This window comes from Sarcophilus harrisii, chromosome 5 (genome assembly GCF_902635505.1).
Source record: "Sarcophilus harrisii chromosome 5, mSarHar1.11, whole genome shotgun sequence".
NCBI classification, from domain to species: Eukaryota; Metazoa; Chordata; class Mammalia; order Dasyuromorphia; family Dasyuridae; genus Sarcophilus; species Sarcophilus harrisii.
The window spans coordinates 67,057,065-67,074,435 of record NC_045430.1 but is presented as its reverse complement, the minus strand read 5'-3'; the positions used below and the strand labels follow the sequence as shown (position 1 = coordinate 67,074,435).

Here is a 17,371-nt window from a genome sequence, read left to right as displayed (position 1 = left end):
ACCCTGTTTGTCTTAGTTTCCTTATCTGTAAAATAAACTGAAAAAGGAAATGGCAAATAACTTATGTATTTTTGTCAAGAAAACCTCAGATGGGATCATAAAGAATCAGACTTCCCAGGTTTTTGTAAAACCATCTTGTTTATCGTGTATAATAGAATTTCATCATAATCATACAGCACAACTTATTCAGCCATTCCCCAATTTTTGAGTATTGCCTCAATTTCCAATCTGGCTCTTATGGAGAATACATTTTTTTGATTTAGTGCCAGGAATCAGGAATTTACCTCAGTTTCACTCACTTACTAGCTGTGTGACCCTTAACCTTTGTTTGCCTCAGTTTCCTCATTTGTAAAGTGATAACATCATCTAGTTGTGAGGATCAATTGAGATAATAATTGTAAAGTGCTTAGAATAGTGCTTGGGATAGAGTAAGCAAATTATAATTATTAACTATTATTTTTATAACAATCTCTTTTTCTGATGATCACTTCAGATACTCTTCCATTAAATACACATCATTATTTTATTAAGTATAGGAAGCTGACTTCTTCCTCAAATGGTCTACTGCTGCCTTCATTGGAGTACTACAAACGTGTCATGAACTCCAATAATTCCAACATTTTTTTTTCTTTCCCAGAACTCTCTCATCTCCTTCCCTCCTATCTCCTAACATAGGTTTAGACCTTCTCTATGTTTCGTTAGACTATTTTTCTTTCTTTTGCTTTTTTTGTTTTTCAAATAATATTTCATTTTCCCTAATAAGTTGGAGCAGAGGTGTTTCTCTATCCCTCTTGTTGTCTAAAAGGGAATCAAATCTACATTTGGTACACATGTTATTATAGGTGATTATGAAAGAAACAGAGTGCAATTTTCATGTGTTTTAGAATATTTGTCTCACCTTCCATATAGACAATTAAAATCTTTTTTTCCATTTTTGCTGTCTCTTCTGGATAAATGTCAATGAATAGCCAGTAAATCTACTAATTATTATGGTGATATGTAGATGTAATTTAATTTTAAAATTCAAAGAATCCAAAAATTAAATATAGACTGGCAGACAGTCCAGTAGAAGACAATGTGCTTGTCACCATAAGAGTTGAATTTTTTTTAAGTTGTAACAGATCTTTGGGATATTCTATTTTGTAGTATGTTAATTTGTATTAACCTTTCATCATATAGCAAGCTTGTTTTGTGAAAAATCATATTTTAATGTACTCATACCTATAATATTTTGCACTCACTAAATATTCATTAAATGAATTAATTTCTCTTGATGTGCACTTATATAATTCTTCCCACCACTTTTATCCCATTTATACTAACATATGTGGATCCATAAAAGTCTCTTCTGGATAAGTGTCATAGCAAACTGCTTTGGCACCAAATTCTCCTGAATCATTGAAAGACTAAGTAAATCCACTAATTATGTTGGTGATAAGTAGATACAGTTTAATTTTAAAATCCAAAGAGTACAAAAATTAAATAAAAATTGGTAGAAAGTCTAATAGAAAGCAGTGTGCTTGTCTCCATAAGGGTTGGATTTTTTAAAAGTTGTAACAGATCTTTGGGATATTCTATTTTGTAGTATCTTAATTTGTATGTATATTAAATCTTTCATCATATGGCAAGCTTGTTTTGTAAAAAATCATATTTAACGTACTCTCTCTTGGTACCTACATTTTCATACCCACCAAATGTTTATTAAAAATTCTCTTTGATATGCACTTACATAATTCTTTCCATCACTTTTATTCTATTTATACTAACATATATGGATTCATACAAATTTTATTAATGAGATTTTTAAAATGTATACCTCCTTCCAATATGTATCTCAATGACATCTTTAATATAAGGGAAGGAAAATAAAACATGAACGTTATTATATATATCTATGAAGATCCTGCCTTGGAATCAGAAGAGTCTAGATCAAAGTTCTACTTCTGACAAATGCTTTGCATCTCTAGGGAAATCATTTTCATTCTTAGCCCCAGTTAATAATCTAACTAAGACTGTACGTTGCAAAGAAAGTGCGCATATACATTATTAAAAGGAATTCTTCTTCCAAAGTTCCCTATACCAATGAAATCATAGATATGCAAAAATTAAAATCTTCCATTATGTTATTGTAATTTATACCCTGAAATTCTTAGGTTCTCGCTATAAAATTAAATGTTATCTAAATTATTTAATTCATTTTATACTATATATTGAAGAAGCTGTAAAAAAGTATGATATAGTTAAATTTATTTTTCCAAATTCAATTTTATTTCTAGTTATAACCTTTTCTCCTTCCACCACTCTCTCCACTATTTATGGTGAAAGCAGAAAAAAAACTCAACACCTACAAATATGTATAGTCAAGTAAAACAAATTCTCTACTCTTAATTAATCACTTCCCTCTCTGGAGGTGGACAGTAACATGAATCCTTTGGAATAGTGGTTAGTTACTATGTGAATCAGAATTATGAAGTCTGTCAGTGCTGATTACCTTTACAATGGAAGATTATAGCAAAATTTGGTTGCCTGGAAATTTTATTAGAATTGTATGCCAGTTCCACAATAGTATGCTTGCCTACGTTCTGGATGATGGATGATGCTCTCATGCTTTCCCTGTCACCAACAGAGTAGTGCAGGGATATGTGGTTGCTTCCATGATTTTTAGCATGATGTTTTCGGCAGTATCGGAAATCTTCAATGAGGACAAAAATGGCATCAAGATCAGATACCATACTTTAGGGAAATTAACTTGAAAAGGCTACAAACTAAGACTAAGCTCTACAAGTTTTGTTTGCAAATAATTGTGTGCTCAGTGAAGTTTCTGAGGCTGAGAGCAACAAAGTATGGATTAATTTTCTGCCCCTTGTGCAAATTCTGGTCTAATAATTAACTCACAGAAAATACTGAGTCTCCACTCAATCTCACCACACCATACATTTGTGGAATCATTGGCTACAGCAACTGGAGAAATTTTGAATGCACACATTGGTAGAGCTAGTTGATTGTTTTGGAGACTCCAAAATAAAGTGTAGGAAAGAAAAGGTATTAGGATGCCTACCAAACTGAAGAACTACAGAGCTCTTGTGCTGACTTCACTGTTGCATGACTCTGAAACCTGGATAGCATTCCATTCCAGAAAATGAATTATTTTAGAAAGAATCTGAAGATTACCTGACAAGAAAAAAGTACCAGATAGGAGGACCTGAGTTCAAATCTGGCCTCTGACACTTAACACTTCTTAGCTGTGTGACCCTGGGCAAGTCACTTAACCCCAATTGCCTCAGCAAAAAAAAAAAAAAAAAAAAAAAAAGAAAGAAAAGAAAAAGAAAGAAAAGAAAAGAAGAAAAAAGAAAAAGAAAAACTACCAGACACCAAGGTCCTTTCTCAAAGTGAACTGCCAAGCATTCAAAGTCCACTGCAGAGAATATATCTCAGGTAGTTGCTATATTGTTCAAATGACAAACATATACTTGTCTAAAAGACTATTTCATGGAGAGCTCAAACAAGCAAATGCTTACAACGAGGTTAGAAAAAGGAATACACTCAAGGTCTCTCTTTGGAGAACTTTATAATTGTGAGACATGGGAGACCCTGACACAGAACTATTCAGCATAGAATGTTTGCATCAAGGAAGGTGCTATATCATGTATATGTATACAATATATACACACATATGTGTGTGTTTGTGTATATATATCAAAGAAGGAGCAAAGCAGAATTATAGTAGCTCAAAAGGAACATAAGAGGCACATTCTTAAAGAAATCTCCCCCCCCCCCAAATGTTTGTGTGGATTATTTTGCCCAGTCTGTGGTAGAAACTTCCTGATATCATATTAGTCTGATCAGCCATAATTAAATACACTAGACCTTGACTCTGATGTAATGGTGTCTTTTTGATCCTTTTTGAGCATGAAGGACAACAGCCACCATTAATATTTACAATATTAATAATATATAAATTATTATATTGCATTAATACATCCAATATATAGTTTTATAAATTACTCTCTTCATGATTTCCTATAGGATTATGATATTATTTCACATTCAATACTATAATTTTTTGTTCAATCATTCTTTATTTGAGAGGCATCACTTCAATTTCTAATCTTTTGCCACTATGATAAGAATTGCCATAAATATTTGTGTGTGTGTGTATATATATGTGTGTGTGTGTGTGTGTGTGTGTGTGTGTTTGTGTGTGTGTGTGTGTATATATACTTTTTCTTTGATCTCTTTGGTACATAGACATCAAATGTAAATAGAGAGATTTCTAGGTCAAAGGGTTTCAAACTACAAAAACTTTTGGGACATATATAAAAATTATTTTCTAGAATGGTTAGACTAGTTCACAATTCTATTGACATTGCATTAGTGTTTGTTTCTCCAAACCCTTCTAGCATTTGTCGTTTCTGTGTGTTGTCAAGTTTGCTAATTTGATGGGTGCATTTTTCCAATCATTAGTGACACAGGAATTTTTTGATAGAGCTATTGGTAGAATAGATTTCTTCTTCCAAAAACAACTTATTCATATCTTTTGTCTATTGATCAGAGAATGTCTTAATCTGATAAATTTGAATCAGTTCTCTATATATCTCAGAAGTTAGATCAAGGAGAAATTTGCTGCAAGGTTTTCCCCCATTTCCCTTTGCTCTTTTAATTTTAGCTGCATTGGTTTTATTTGTGCAAAACCTTTTAAAAATTTTTATGCAATCAAAATTGTCCATTTTGCCTCCTGTGACTCTCAATCTTTTGTTTATGAGCATTTTCACTATTAATAGATTTAATAGGTAATTTCTTTCTTGCATTGTTTGTGATGTGTTTAAATTGTACTTATTTGGAGCTTCTCTTGGTATATAGTATGAGATATTTGTACATACACTTTCTGCCAGATTGCTTTCCAATTCTCCTAACAGATTTTCTCAAATAGTGAATTCTTGCCCAAATGTCTTAGATCTTTGGTTTTTTCAAATACTAGACAATTTGGTTCATTTATATCTGTATGTTATGAATCTAATCTGTTCCATTGATCAAACTCTATTTCTTATTTATCACGAGATTTTAAAAAACTATTAATACTTTGTATAAACTATGCTTCTTTCCTTCTCACCATTTAAAAATTAATTTGCTTGTTATTCTTTAGAGATTATTCCTCCAAATGAATTTCATTATTTTTTTATATCTCAATAAAGTAATCCTTTGGCAGTTTGATTGTATAGTACTGAATAAATAGTAGTATCATTAGTTTTACCTTGTTGGCTCAGTCCATTCATGAATAATTAATATTTCTCCAATTATGTAGTTCTGCCTTTATTTGCATAAAGAATATTTTGTAATTGTAATCATATAGTGCTTACATATCTCTTACCAGGTAGACGCCAAAGCTTTTTAAAGTGCAATTACTGTAGGTGAAATTTATATATGTCTCTTTTTATTGAATTGTTTTGGTAATGTCCAAAAATGTGGATGATTTCTGTGGGTTTGATTTATATCCTGCAAATTTATTAAAGTGGTTGATTGTTTCAATTAGTTTTTAGTTGATTTTCTATAGTTCTCTAAGGAGACTATCATATCATCTGCAACAAACAATAATTTTGTTTCATTTTTGTCTGTTTATTCTTTCATAATTTTCTTTTATTAGATACAAGTGGAATTTGTAGCACATATTGAATAGTAATAGGGATAGTAGACATCTTTGCTTTATGGGCTTTTTGGAAAAATACTAAGTTATCCCCATTAAAGATCATGCTAGCTTTTGGTTTTGGATGAATACTATTTATCACTTTAAGAAAAGCTGTGTTTATTTCTATGTTTTAATATAACAAGTGTATTTAAGTGGAATGAATTTTATTTCTTACGAAAAGTATTTTCTTCATTTCTTAATAATCCATGATTTTGTTCTTGTTTTTTAATCATTCTTAATATGGTCAATTTTATTTATAGTTTATTTCACTCTGTATAATTTGCCTCTATTTATTGTTTGTTTCAGAATTCATGCCCTTCTCTCAGCAATGAAAAATATGATTAGCTTTTCTTTTCACTTCTAATGATATCATATTTAATATTCAGGTGACTTATTCATTTTGAATTTATTGGAGAACATGATGTAAGATGTGGATCAAATCCTAGTTTCTTCCAGAATGCCTTCCAGTTTTCTCTGCAATATATTTTTTAAACCAAAAAGGGATTTATAAAAAAACTAAGTTACTGAGTTTCATTTTCTGTTTCATTGGTCTACTTCTCTATCTTTTATCTAGTTTCAAATGGTTTTGATAACTGATATTTCATAAGTTCTATTTCTTCTTCACTTCCACCCCCCCCCCTTTTTTTATTAGTTTTAGATCTTTCAATTTTATCTTTGCTGAGGCAATTGGGGTTAAGTGATTTGCCCAGGGTCACATAGCTAGGAAGTGTTAAGTGTTTGAATACAGATTTGAACTCAAGTCCTCCTGATTTCAGGGCTGGTGCTCTATCCACTGCGCCACCTAGCTGCCCCATCATTTTTTTTTTTTTAATCTAGCTTTATAAACCATCTCAGGCAGCTAATTGGCACAGTAGAAAGAGCACTGGACTTAGAATTAGGAAGACTCACCTTCCTGAGTTTGAATCTGATCTCAGACGCTTTGCTATGTGACCTTAGACAAATTACTTAATCCTATTTGCCTCAATTCTTCATTTGTAATATCAGCTGGAGAAGGCAAGGGCAATCACTCCAGTATCTGCCAAGAAAATGCCACATGGGATTATGAAGAGTCAGACATGACTGGAAAATGATGAACTGAACTAATAAACCATCTTACAAGTAGTTTTATTTGTATAGCATTAAAACTGTCAATTAGCTCAGTAGTCATTTTTATTATATAGTTAGTCTTATGAGTATCAGGTGATACCTCAAAGTTGTTTTTAATTTCTTTCCCCTATTAGTGACTTGGGACTTTTTTGATATTGCTAATGATAACTTGCTTTTTTTCCCTTTGAAAATAGCCTCCTTATGTCCATTGAACATTTATTAATTGGGGAATGACTCTTTCCCCCTATTTATCTTAGAAATTAAATCCTCATCAGAAAAACTTCCGATGAAAACTTTTCTTCAATTTGCCAATCCCAATTTTAGTTGCATTGTTTTTGCTATATGAAAACTTTTTTATTTTTACATGATCAAAATTGTCCATTTAAATGCCTATGAACTTTTCTCTTATTTGTTCAAATCTAGCTCATAGACTTAATAGGTAATTTCTTCCATGTTTTAATTTCTTTATGTGATCTTTTGTTTAAACCATGCATCCATGTGGAGGTTGTTTTAATATATGTTGTGATATATTTTTGATAGCTAGTTCCTACCAGACTACATTCTGGTTTTCCCACAATTTTCTGTCCAATAGTAAGTCCTTGACCTAACAACTGGAATATTTGGATTTATCTAATACTAGACTACTGGGTTAATTTGCTTCTGTACATTGTGTACCCAAACTGTTTCACTAATAAACTTCTATTTTTCTTACCCCCTATCAAACTGCCTTTAACTATTATAACTAGGTGCTATGATTTGACATATGATGCTGTCAGGCTCTGTCCTTCTGATTTAAAAAAAAAAACAACTAATTCCCTTCATATTCTTGACTTTTTATTGCTCCTGATGAATTTCCCTTTTTATTTCTTTTAAAAAATCCTTTGATAGTTTGATTGTTTAGGCACCTAATAATAAGTAAGTTCATGTAGGTACTACTGTCAATTTTACTTAACATAGTCTACCCATGAGCAAATAATATTTCTATTATTATTTAGCTCTGCTTTTTATGTGTAAAGAATGGTTTATAATTGTGATCATGTAATTTCTCTGTGTTTTATCAAGTGAACTTCTAAGTTTTTTACCCTTTCTGTTGTTATTTTAAATAGAATTTTTCTTTCTATCTCTTTCTACTAGATTTTGCTGATAATATGCAGAAATGCTAATCATTTATGTGGGTTTAATTTGTATAGTACAACTTCAATGAAGTTGTTAGTTATTTTAATTAGTTTTGAGTTAAGTCTAGATTATCTGCAATCTGTATCTGCAATAACTGATAATTCTGTTTCCTCTTTGCCCATATTTATTTCTTCAATTTATTTTTCTTATAGATATAGTTAGCATTAGCATTTCTATTTTGAATAATAACGGTGATAATGGACAACCTTAATTTATCCTTGATCTTATTGGAAAGACCCGTTTTCATAACAACTCTTTGTTTTAGATAAATATTATTAAACATTTTAGGGAAAACTCCATCTACAACTATGCTTTCTTGTGTTTTTTTTCTTAAGCAAGAAGAGTATTCTATGTGACCACATTTATAGAAGGAACTTGGTAAGATCTTTTTTTAGTCTATTTTTCAAAAAAAGTTTATGTAGTATTGGGATTATTACATGCTAATTATAAGTATTTTGATATACATATAATTAATTACATAAATCATCATAATTATAATTAATTATTCTTTAAATGTTTGCTACAATTTATTTGTTAATCCGTTTAGACCTAAGGATTTTTTTCTTTGGGGGTTCATTTCTGGCTTGTTTGATTTATTTTTCTAAGACAGGGTTATCTATTCACAGTTAATCTAGACAGTTAATATTATTGTAAATACTCATCCATTTTTATTTAGGATATCAGTTTTACAAGGATGGAATTCAGCAAAATAGCCCAATGAAGTAGTTCTTAATGATTTTTTCTTTTATTATAAAATCAACTTTTTCATTTTTGATACTGGTAATCTAATTCATTTTTAAACAAAGTTCACTAATAGCTACTTATGGTATTGTTTCTTTTCTTTAAAAATTTGCTCCTATGTTACTTATTAATTAATTTTTCTTTGTTTTCAATAATGTTAATCTATCTTTTGATTTTTCAGATTTTCTGTTTGATTTTTTTTTCACTGGTTGGTTTTCTAGGTTTTTAGCTGCATAGGCTATTCATTGATATGCTCTTTTTAAAAAATGATAATATTTTTATTTTCAAAATACATGCAAAGATGATTTTCAAAATTTACCTTTGAAAAACCTTGTGTTCCAAATTTTTCTTCCTCCCTTCTCCTAATCCCTCCCCAGAAGCAAGCAAACCAATATATATGTTCAACATATATAATTCTTCTATACATGTTTACACAATTATCAAGCTACACAAGAAAAATCAGATTAAAAAAGAGAAAATGAGAAAGAAAACAAAAAGCAAGCAAACAACAACAAAAAGGTGAAAATACTATGTTGTGATCCACATTCAGTCCCCAAGGTCCTCTTTCTGGATGCAGCTGGCTTTTTCTATCACAAGTCTTCTGGAATTGACCTGAATCACATTATTGTTGAAAAGAACCATGTCTGATATGCTCTTTCTTGAGTGGTAGGTTAAGATTAGCTTTGAATTTAACAGAAAAGGCTTTTAACAGTTTAGTTTACTAATGAATTTACAAGAGGTGAATAAAGACAAAAGATACAAATGAAGTCCCAAGTGAAATTAGGATACATTTGTAGTAATGTCCTCACAACAACCTGGGAAGTAGATTATACAATTGCATGAAGATGACTGCCTAATAAAGGCCCAGTTCTTAGATTATGTTTGGATTTTCCCTTTCTAATTAGTTACATAGAATGTGTATCAATATGGCAATCTGATGCATAATTTTGGAGAATTAATTCCCAGTCATAAATGCCTAAGGAGTTACTATTAGATGATGGTGAAAAGCCTACCGATTGGTTTCAGATATTGAAAGATCATAAAGAGGCTAAGTTAAAATTCTGGAAACATACAAAAGATTTGGGTAGATAATGTCTTGGTCTCTATCCTAGAATTTTTCAAGTGAGGAGAATTGATTTGATCTTCTTGGGGAAGTTAGGGAAATGGGAAAAGATGACTAGCATCTGTCTGACTTTTTTGGTTTGTTTCTATTCTTTTTTTTTCTTAAGTGAGTATTATGTTGAAATAAGAATACTCAGGCACAGTGAATTTAGAAAAATCATCGTAAGAAGTTCCATTGGCAACTGGAGTTAATAGGAGAATCCACAGGAGGAAGAGTAGCCAATGACAGAAGTGCCTGAAAATGGAGTTAGAAAGACAATCCTGAGAGGACTGTGGAAGTTTCAGGGATCATCCCTTGGGCTGTAGACAAAAATTGTTCATGGATTTTAGAAAAGCACCAATATTTGTAGCCCAGTGAAGAGCTACAGTTAAGGAAAACTTTATAAGGTTTCCACAAAGATGGAAAAAAGACTTTATGGGCCAAGTGTCAATTTTTCCTCACGGCATCCTGAAAAAACTGCATTTTAAATTTGAACCAACAATCTCCAAGGATTTTCTGTGTAGAAGGATAGAGTATGTCCATGGGTTAGGGAAGAGGAAGGTATTTTCTAACTTCTATTGTTACTATGTTCCCAATATGCATTTCCTTTGTAAAAGTTAAGTGATATCAACTGGTTGATTGATATTAGAGGCCACATAGAATGGGGATTCAGGAACTATTCCCTTTGTATCCTAATCGGACAGTATAGTGCACCAAATGAGGGGCTGGCTACATAAGTAGTATGTACATTTGACTCTGGCTTTCTCCAGAAATTCTCTGAAATCCAAGATTACAAAATAAGAAAGCTCACCATAAAAGTCATTCAGATTTGGTAAAAGGCACAATGTAGGAAGATTAAGGCAATAGGGAAAGCCATCTAATTGAGATTTGGCAAAAGGGAAAGGGTTTTTTTAAGTAAAAAATTAGGATTCTTTGCAAATCATTTTCTCATAAAAATCTTAATATCAATAAGAATTAAGCATCAAAAAGAAAATATGTACATAAACCATAACTTATTTTTGACTCACCTTTGCAAACCTTGCAGCAGCTATGAGATAAAGTAATATGATGGGTATCTGGACAGTTCAAGGGCTGGCAGACTGAATTTTCCACAAACTTCATTGTTTTATCCTGTTAGACAAAAATTTCATGATATAAGAGCAACTAATATTTTGGAATTCATATTTATTTTTTATTGTGATAGTTCTGGAACATAGTTGATCATGGACTTGATGGAGTAAACTAAGATATTTCCCTCTTTAATTTAAATGACCAAATGTTCTCTTCCCTGATATATTGGTACAGACACTTGGCAAAAATTATACAAAACCACAACTGTCAAATTATGATCCAAAATAAATCTTGCAATTGTTATCATACATTGTGCCATTAGTAGTCTGTCATTCAATTGAGAACATCATAATATGGGACTTGGGAACATTTAATTTGATTATTTTGTTTGGAATAAAATGGCTTTTTGTGTCTATTATAAAAAACAGTTCTTAGTTCTTTTACAGTTTAGTTTTTACAAAATAGCTTTTTAAAAATTAATTGAAATTTTATGAAATAAGTACACAATTACAATCTATACAATTTATTTTGTGTGCATGATTTGGTAGTATCTAAAAGAGGAAGCCAAGCTTTTCTATTATTATTATGGAACCTCTTTGGATCCTGGTTTAATTCTTCAGATTAATTTCTCTCCATTTCATGTACTACAATTCCAATATTGTTAACTTTTTACCATCTTTCGTTTTCCTTTCTACCTAGGGATTACCTATATCAGTCCTTGATATTTTTCTTTCTGGTTTGGAATTTTTTTTTGCTTTGAACTAAGGGAAAATTTGTTACTAAATTGTAAATTTCATAATAGTACCAGTACATATTAATTCTCAAGATGAGACCACTAGAGTTGGAGTTACTGTCAACACTGAAGGAAGAGTAGATTTTTGACTATAAGATAATAATATAGAGGAAAATACTCGCTTCTAGGTCAGTCCTAATATTATTAGACAAATTCATTCATTCATTAACTTATTCATTTATTCAATATTTTTAAATTGTCTGATGCCTGTAAAAATGTACAGGCATGGTTGATAATAATTTCACAACAATAATTGATAAATGGTTCTTGCTTTTAAATAGTTTACAACCACCAGATATCTAAATTTACCTAAATTTAGAAAATGAATTAAAATGGGCACTTTTTTCTGATGTTAGGTATCTATGTATATGTAGTGTTAACGTGATCCTCACTACTCAAGTTCAAATATAATCTTCAACCAGAAGATCTGAACATTTATTTACATGTCTTTAAGGAAGGAGAATTTGAATATGGAGCAATAGTACCCAATATATGGAGCAATAGTGGTATGAAGACCACTGCCAACTAAAATCTAAATTGATTATAGAGTAAAAAGTGGCGCCTTGGCTTTATGATTGAATGACTACTTGTTGTCCTTAGAAAGAGTGGAGGGAAAATTTGAAATGTGCACTGAAATATTATTTTAAATGGCATCTAGTCAGAAAACTTGATTATAGTAAAGTACATTTCATTATCTTAATCTTGAGGCTATGACCTCAAAATTTTTTTTTTTTAATGAGGAAAGGATCCTTCACCTGATTTGTGCATTGATGATACACTCACATTAATGTCCTATTAAATGCGGTCATGAGAAAAACCATTCTCATGGCTTTTGATTTCTATTCTTTTTAAAATATTCCAAATAAGTCATACAACAACTTACCTAAATAGTTGCACAAATATATTATCATAAATGCAATTCCTTGAGAATTTTTCTTTTTTTTCTTCTTATTCAACTAATCAACAATAGCCCTCGTATTATATCTTTAAAAACAACAGTAATCTTAACTTGGCTATATTTATTAAACAAAACAAAACTTGGGTTCCTAAAACAGCTTTGCTTCTCTAACTGCAATAAATTGCAGGCACAATGAAGTAATAACTAAACTATAATAGTATTTAACTCAAGAAAATTATAAAGGAATTTCAAAAAGTTATTTCAAAAAGGAATGCAAATTTAAATGTTCACTCTATTATTCTAGTCCACATTTTTATAGTGCTCTAAATATACATTAATTCAATTCATTTTCGAAAAAAAAAAAACCTGTGAATTGAATTCTATTGTTGTCCCACCCTTCAAATGACAGATAGGACAACTGAAGCTCAAACAGGCTCAATGATTATGTTCACAAACACAAATCTACTTTTGTGCAGCAGGATTTAATCTGACTTCAATCTAATGCTCTATTCACCAATAGAAGTGGCCTTTTGAGGTCACATATATCAATATATTTGAGCAGAGGTCTAAATAAAAAAAATTGTTTCCCAGAATAAGCTGGGTAACCAACTTTTATAGCATTCCTAGAAAAAGCTTCTTCTCACCATAAATTTTCTAACTTTTTTATTCACAGTGGAATTGCATTGAAAAAAAATTCAGGTTCATGATGTCTATTACAGGTAATCTGTATTAAGATAGATACTGCTGGGAAATTGCACAATTCACTTTAATTTTCTGTGCCTCAGATCTCTAATGTAGAAAGCTAATTTAAAGGAGAAATAATTTTGTCCTTCTTGACCTAACTTCAACTTCAGTTTCAGGTAGTTATAGAATGTAGCCATGCATTATGAGGTTTTGATGTATTATTAAGGTGTAATATTCTATGACTGCTTTACAAAATGAGAATACTTCTCTGGTTATGTCAAGAAGAATTTGGCTGAGGAAACAAATTTGCCATGTCCCTAAGTGTCGACATCTTTCCCTGTCTTTTCCTTTCTTCTTTTATTTCTATGACCCTTAATAACATTAGATTTCTAAAAGGACAATCTCACTTTATTAGACTGTAAACATTTCAACTTTTAATTTAGTCCCTTTTAATTGCTTTCTCATATTTATTTATCATTTTGCATTTTTTGCTTGTATTTTTGTATTTCAAAGTTTCTATTCAGCTCTGGATTTTTCATCCATAATGCTTAGAGGTTTTATTAAAGCTGTTTTCCATGGGTATAATTTTACTGAATAGGTTATTCTTGGTTGTTAAGCTTATATCTTCTCCCACTTGTAATAATTTATTCCAAGTTCTTCCTTTCTTTAAGGTGATAAGCTGTTGTTATGTAATTCTGACTGGTTGCTTGATATCTGAACTCTCCATTTCTGGCTGCTTGAAGTTTTTGTCTTTGACTTGGAAGCTCTCAATTTTGGTAATGATATTAATAGGAATTTTAATTTGGGAGTTTTTTTTGGTAAGTGGCCAGTGCATTATATTTTCACTTTTCCTTCTGTTTCATATATATCCCCAAACTTTTTCTCCATGGTTTCTTAAAATGTGATATTCAAATTCATTTTTGGTTATTGTTTTCAGGTAGTTCAATGATTCTTAAAGTACCTTTCCTTTAAACATCCTTAAAATATATCTCAGGTAGATTGTTTCTGATGAGATACCTTACATTTTCTTCTTTGTTTTTCCACAGGGTTTTAACTCTCTTTTAATAATTCTTGCTGTATCATGGAGTTATGGACTTCTATTTAGTCCATTATAATACTCTGGTAATCTGTTCCTTGGGTAAAATTTTACATCCTTCATATTAAACTATTAATTCTGCTTCCAAGTTTTTCCTCCATTTCCTGTTCCAGGCTTTTCCTTCAATGCTCTCATCTGCCCCTCTCCCATTTCACTCTTCTTGTACCTTAATTAATTTATTTTTAATTCTCTTTTTAAAAAATTCTTTTAGAGGGGTGGAGGAAGGAAAGGGAAAAATTGAAACAGAAGTGAGTGCAAGGGATAATGTAGTAAAAAATTGCCCATGCATATGTACTATCAATAAAAAGTTATAATTATTAAAAAAATTCTTTTAAAAATTTCTTATAGTAATTCTAGTGGACTTTGTGGTTAACTCTACTTTTCTTTGAGCCTTTGTTTGCATATATTATTTCCTTTTTGTGGTTATATGTCTTTAGCCTATTTGATTTATTAAGGTCAAACTGAAGACCTATGTTTAGATTATACATTTCTGAAGGGATCTTGAGGTCATATTTTTAATTTACATTTTTATTCTTTATAGCCAGGAGGCTGCTTTCTCTGGGTAGTAAGAACTATGGTCTTTAAAGATCTTAGGAGTAGCACAAGTAGCAATCTGAAATCTTTCAGTGGCTCTTAAGCAGTGTGATACAGGGTTTGCCCAAACAAGGAGGTAGATTGATTTCTCTCACGCTACTAACTTTAGTCTAGGTTTGCCCTTGGTTAGAGTCCTGGTAGCTTATTGTACTCAAACTGTGTCACCCTGATGGAAGCTTCTGCACATTCAGAGCTAATGAAGTGCAGAATCACCTTTTTTTCTGAATGCCTGCTCTGTTCAATGATCTTGAGGCTTCAGAATGGACTAGGAGCTGAATCCTGCAGCTTATTCTCATTACGTTTACTCCTGTTCCTTGCCAGTACACAGACCTAGGTCAAGTCCAACCTGTATCCATCCCTTATCCATGTCCTGGAATATAGCTTCAAGCCCAGCCATCCATTCCTCTTTTTTGGCCAAGGCAATTGGGGTTAAGTGACTTACCCAGGGTCACACAACTAGGAAAATGTTAAGTGTCTGAGACCAAATTTGAACTCAGGTCCTCCCGATTTCAGGGCTGGTGCTCTGTCCACTGCACCACCTAGCTGCCCCTTCATCCATTCCTTCTTAATCCATGCTTGTATCCACAATCTAGAGCAATATAATTGCTGACTCTCTTTTCTGTTCCCACAAAGAGTCAGGCTTTCCTTTCTGGGAACTTCTGCAGCAGTGCATCGGGCCCTTATCTAGCCTCAGTTTCTCTCCTCAGGCCATGCTGCATTTATAACCTTGCTCCAAGGCCAGAGTGAAAAAGTTGCTCCCTACACTTGAAAATTTGACCCACTGTGTTTTTTCCTTACATCTCCTGATCACTACAGGTTATAGTTCTCATTATAGATCTTTGTGGTAGTATTTGTGGGAGAGAGTAAGCTGTACTGTTTCCTCTTATCCCATCCCCTTGGATGGTCTACCCTCTTGGTGCTTTAAACCTTAGATAAGAAAGCGAGAAATTGCAACCTAGGAGCTGCCACCAGGTGAGATTACAATAAAGAAGAAGGTAATTTCTCTTCTCACCCCCTTCTCAACTCAATTGTGTAATTTTGGCTACTGGACCAGATATAAGCACTCCTGACAAACAGGTGCCTCCTTTATGCTGTGTGCATCTTCAGCCTGTCCCTAGTCTCTGGAAGAAAGATATGGAGGAGGAATAGAGGAGACAGGTACTTCTCACCATGCACATAGTGTCCCTCCTGTCTTCTGCCCGATCTCCAGACTGGAGGGAAGAGGAGACATGAGAGCATTTCCTCATGTCCCTTGTGGTTCCTGCCTCATCTCCTGCCTAGTTTTCACTCTCCTATTGGAGTGGGAGGTGGAGGGATGGATGCCTTCCCGCTTTGTGTAGGAAGAGAAGAGATGGTGTTCTATCATACAAGTCTCTATTATGAGGAGAGAGAAGTCTATTCCATCAGGTTTCCAGCCTAGCCTCCTATGTGAGGGAAGGAGATTATCACTACTCCTTCTGCTCCAAGTTATTGCTCTTTTGTCTGAAGTACTAAAGTCTTTTAAAGGACTCCATGGTGAGATTATAATACCATTACTTTCAAAATCTCTCTAAATTTTTTACTTAAAGATTAGCAAATTCCCACTTCATCATTTCTAGGGATTCTGAAACCCTGTTGGTCATCATCCAAATCCCAATCCCCATTTCCCATAATTCTTCATTGCCACTTTTATCAACCTATATTTCTTTCTAATATCTCAAGCAAATCCTTTCTCTTCACTATACCTTTTAAATTGTGTACTCAATAGGTAATAGACTTATTTTCATCTTAAATCTTTTCCTTTCCCACTCTTTCCATCTCTTGGTTCTGACTAAGACCTGGCTCTATCCTGATAACCCAGCTTACTTAGCTACCCTTTCAAAACCTGGCTGCACATTCATTCATTTCACGTGGGTTAGTGGTTAAGATGGCAGAATAAGAATACTACTTGCTCTCCATTGGCACTTCTAGGATATCTCTCCACCACCATCTCTTTGAAGTTCATACAATTTAGATTTATTATCCAATCAAAATTTTGATTATTGTTATCTAGAGATCTCCAAGATCCTCCTCATTCTTCTTTAATAACTTCAGTATCTGGCTCACAATCTTTTTCTCCTCCCTAACTCCTGCCCTCATAGTTCAACATTTATATTGATAGCTCTTCAAATGCCTTACCTTTCCAGTTCCTTAACTTGGTAATTTTCCATGACCTGCTCCTTCATTTCAGCTCATCTATATACAAGAATGACCATATCTTTGATTTTTCTGTCACCCACAAATCACCCTCCATATTCATGAACTCAGAAATTCTCTCCCTCTGTGTTCCAAATATAAAACACTGCTCTTGGCTCTTCCTCGGACCTATAATATTTCACTTTTCTTCCAAGACATCATTTCTGTACTAGTCACACTCCTCCTTTTCCCATTGTGAACTCTTAGTGAAG

At 32.4% G+C, this 17,371-nt stretch overlaps 1 protein-coding gene across 3 annotated transcripts in view; it reads right to left on the bottom strand.

Moving 5' to 3' along the window:
- Positions 1-17,371, bottom strand: part of NELL2 (neural EGFL like 2) — a 179,462-nt gene that overhangs the window by 99,415 nt on the left and 62,676 nt on the right. For 2 of the 3 annotated variants that reach the window (XM_031940410.1, XM_031940411.1), the window contains one exon: positions 10,838-10,940. In XM_031940410.1, the coding sequence (XP_031796270.1) occupies positions 10,838-10,940 (103 nt within the window). Of the gene's footprint in view, positions 1-10,837; positions 10,941-14,272; positions 14,283-17,371 lie in introns of all 3 variants that reach the window. The other variant, XM_031940412.1, reaches the window with a different exon arrangement.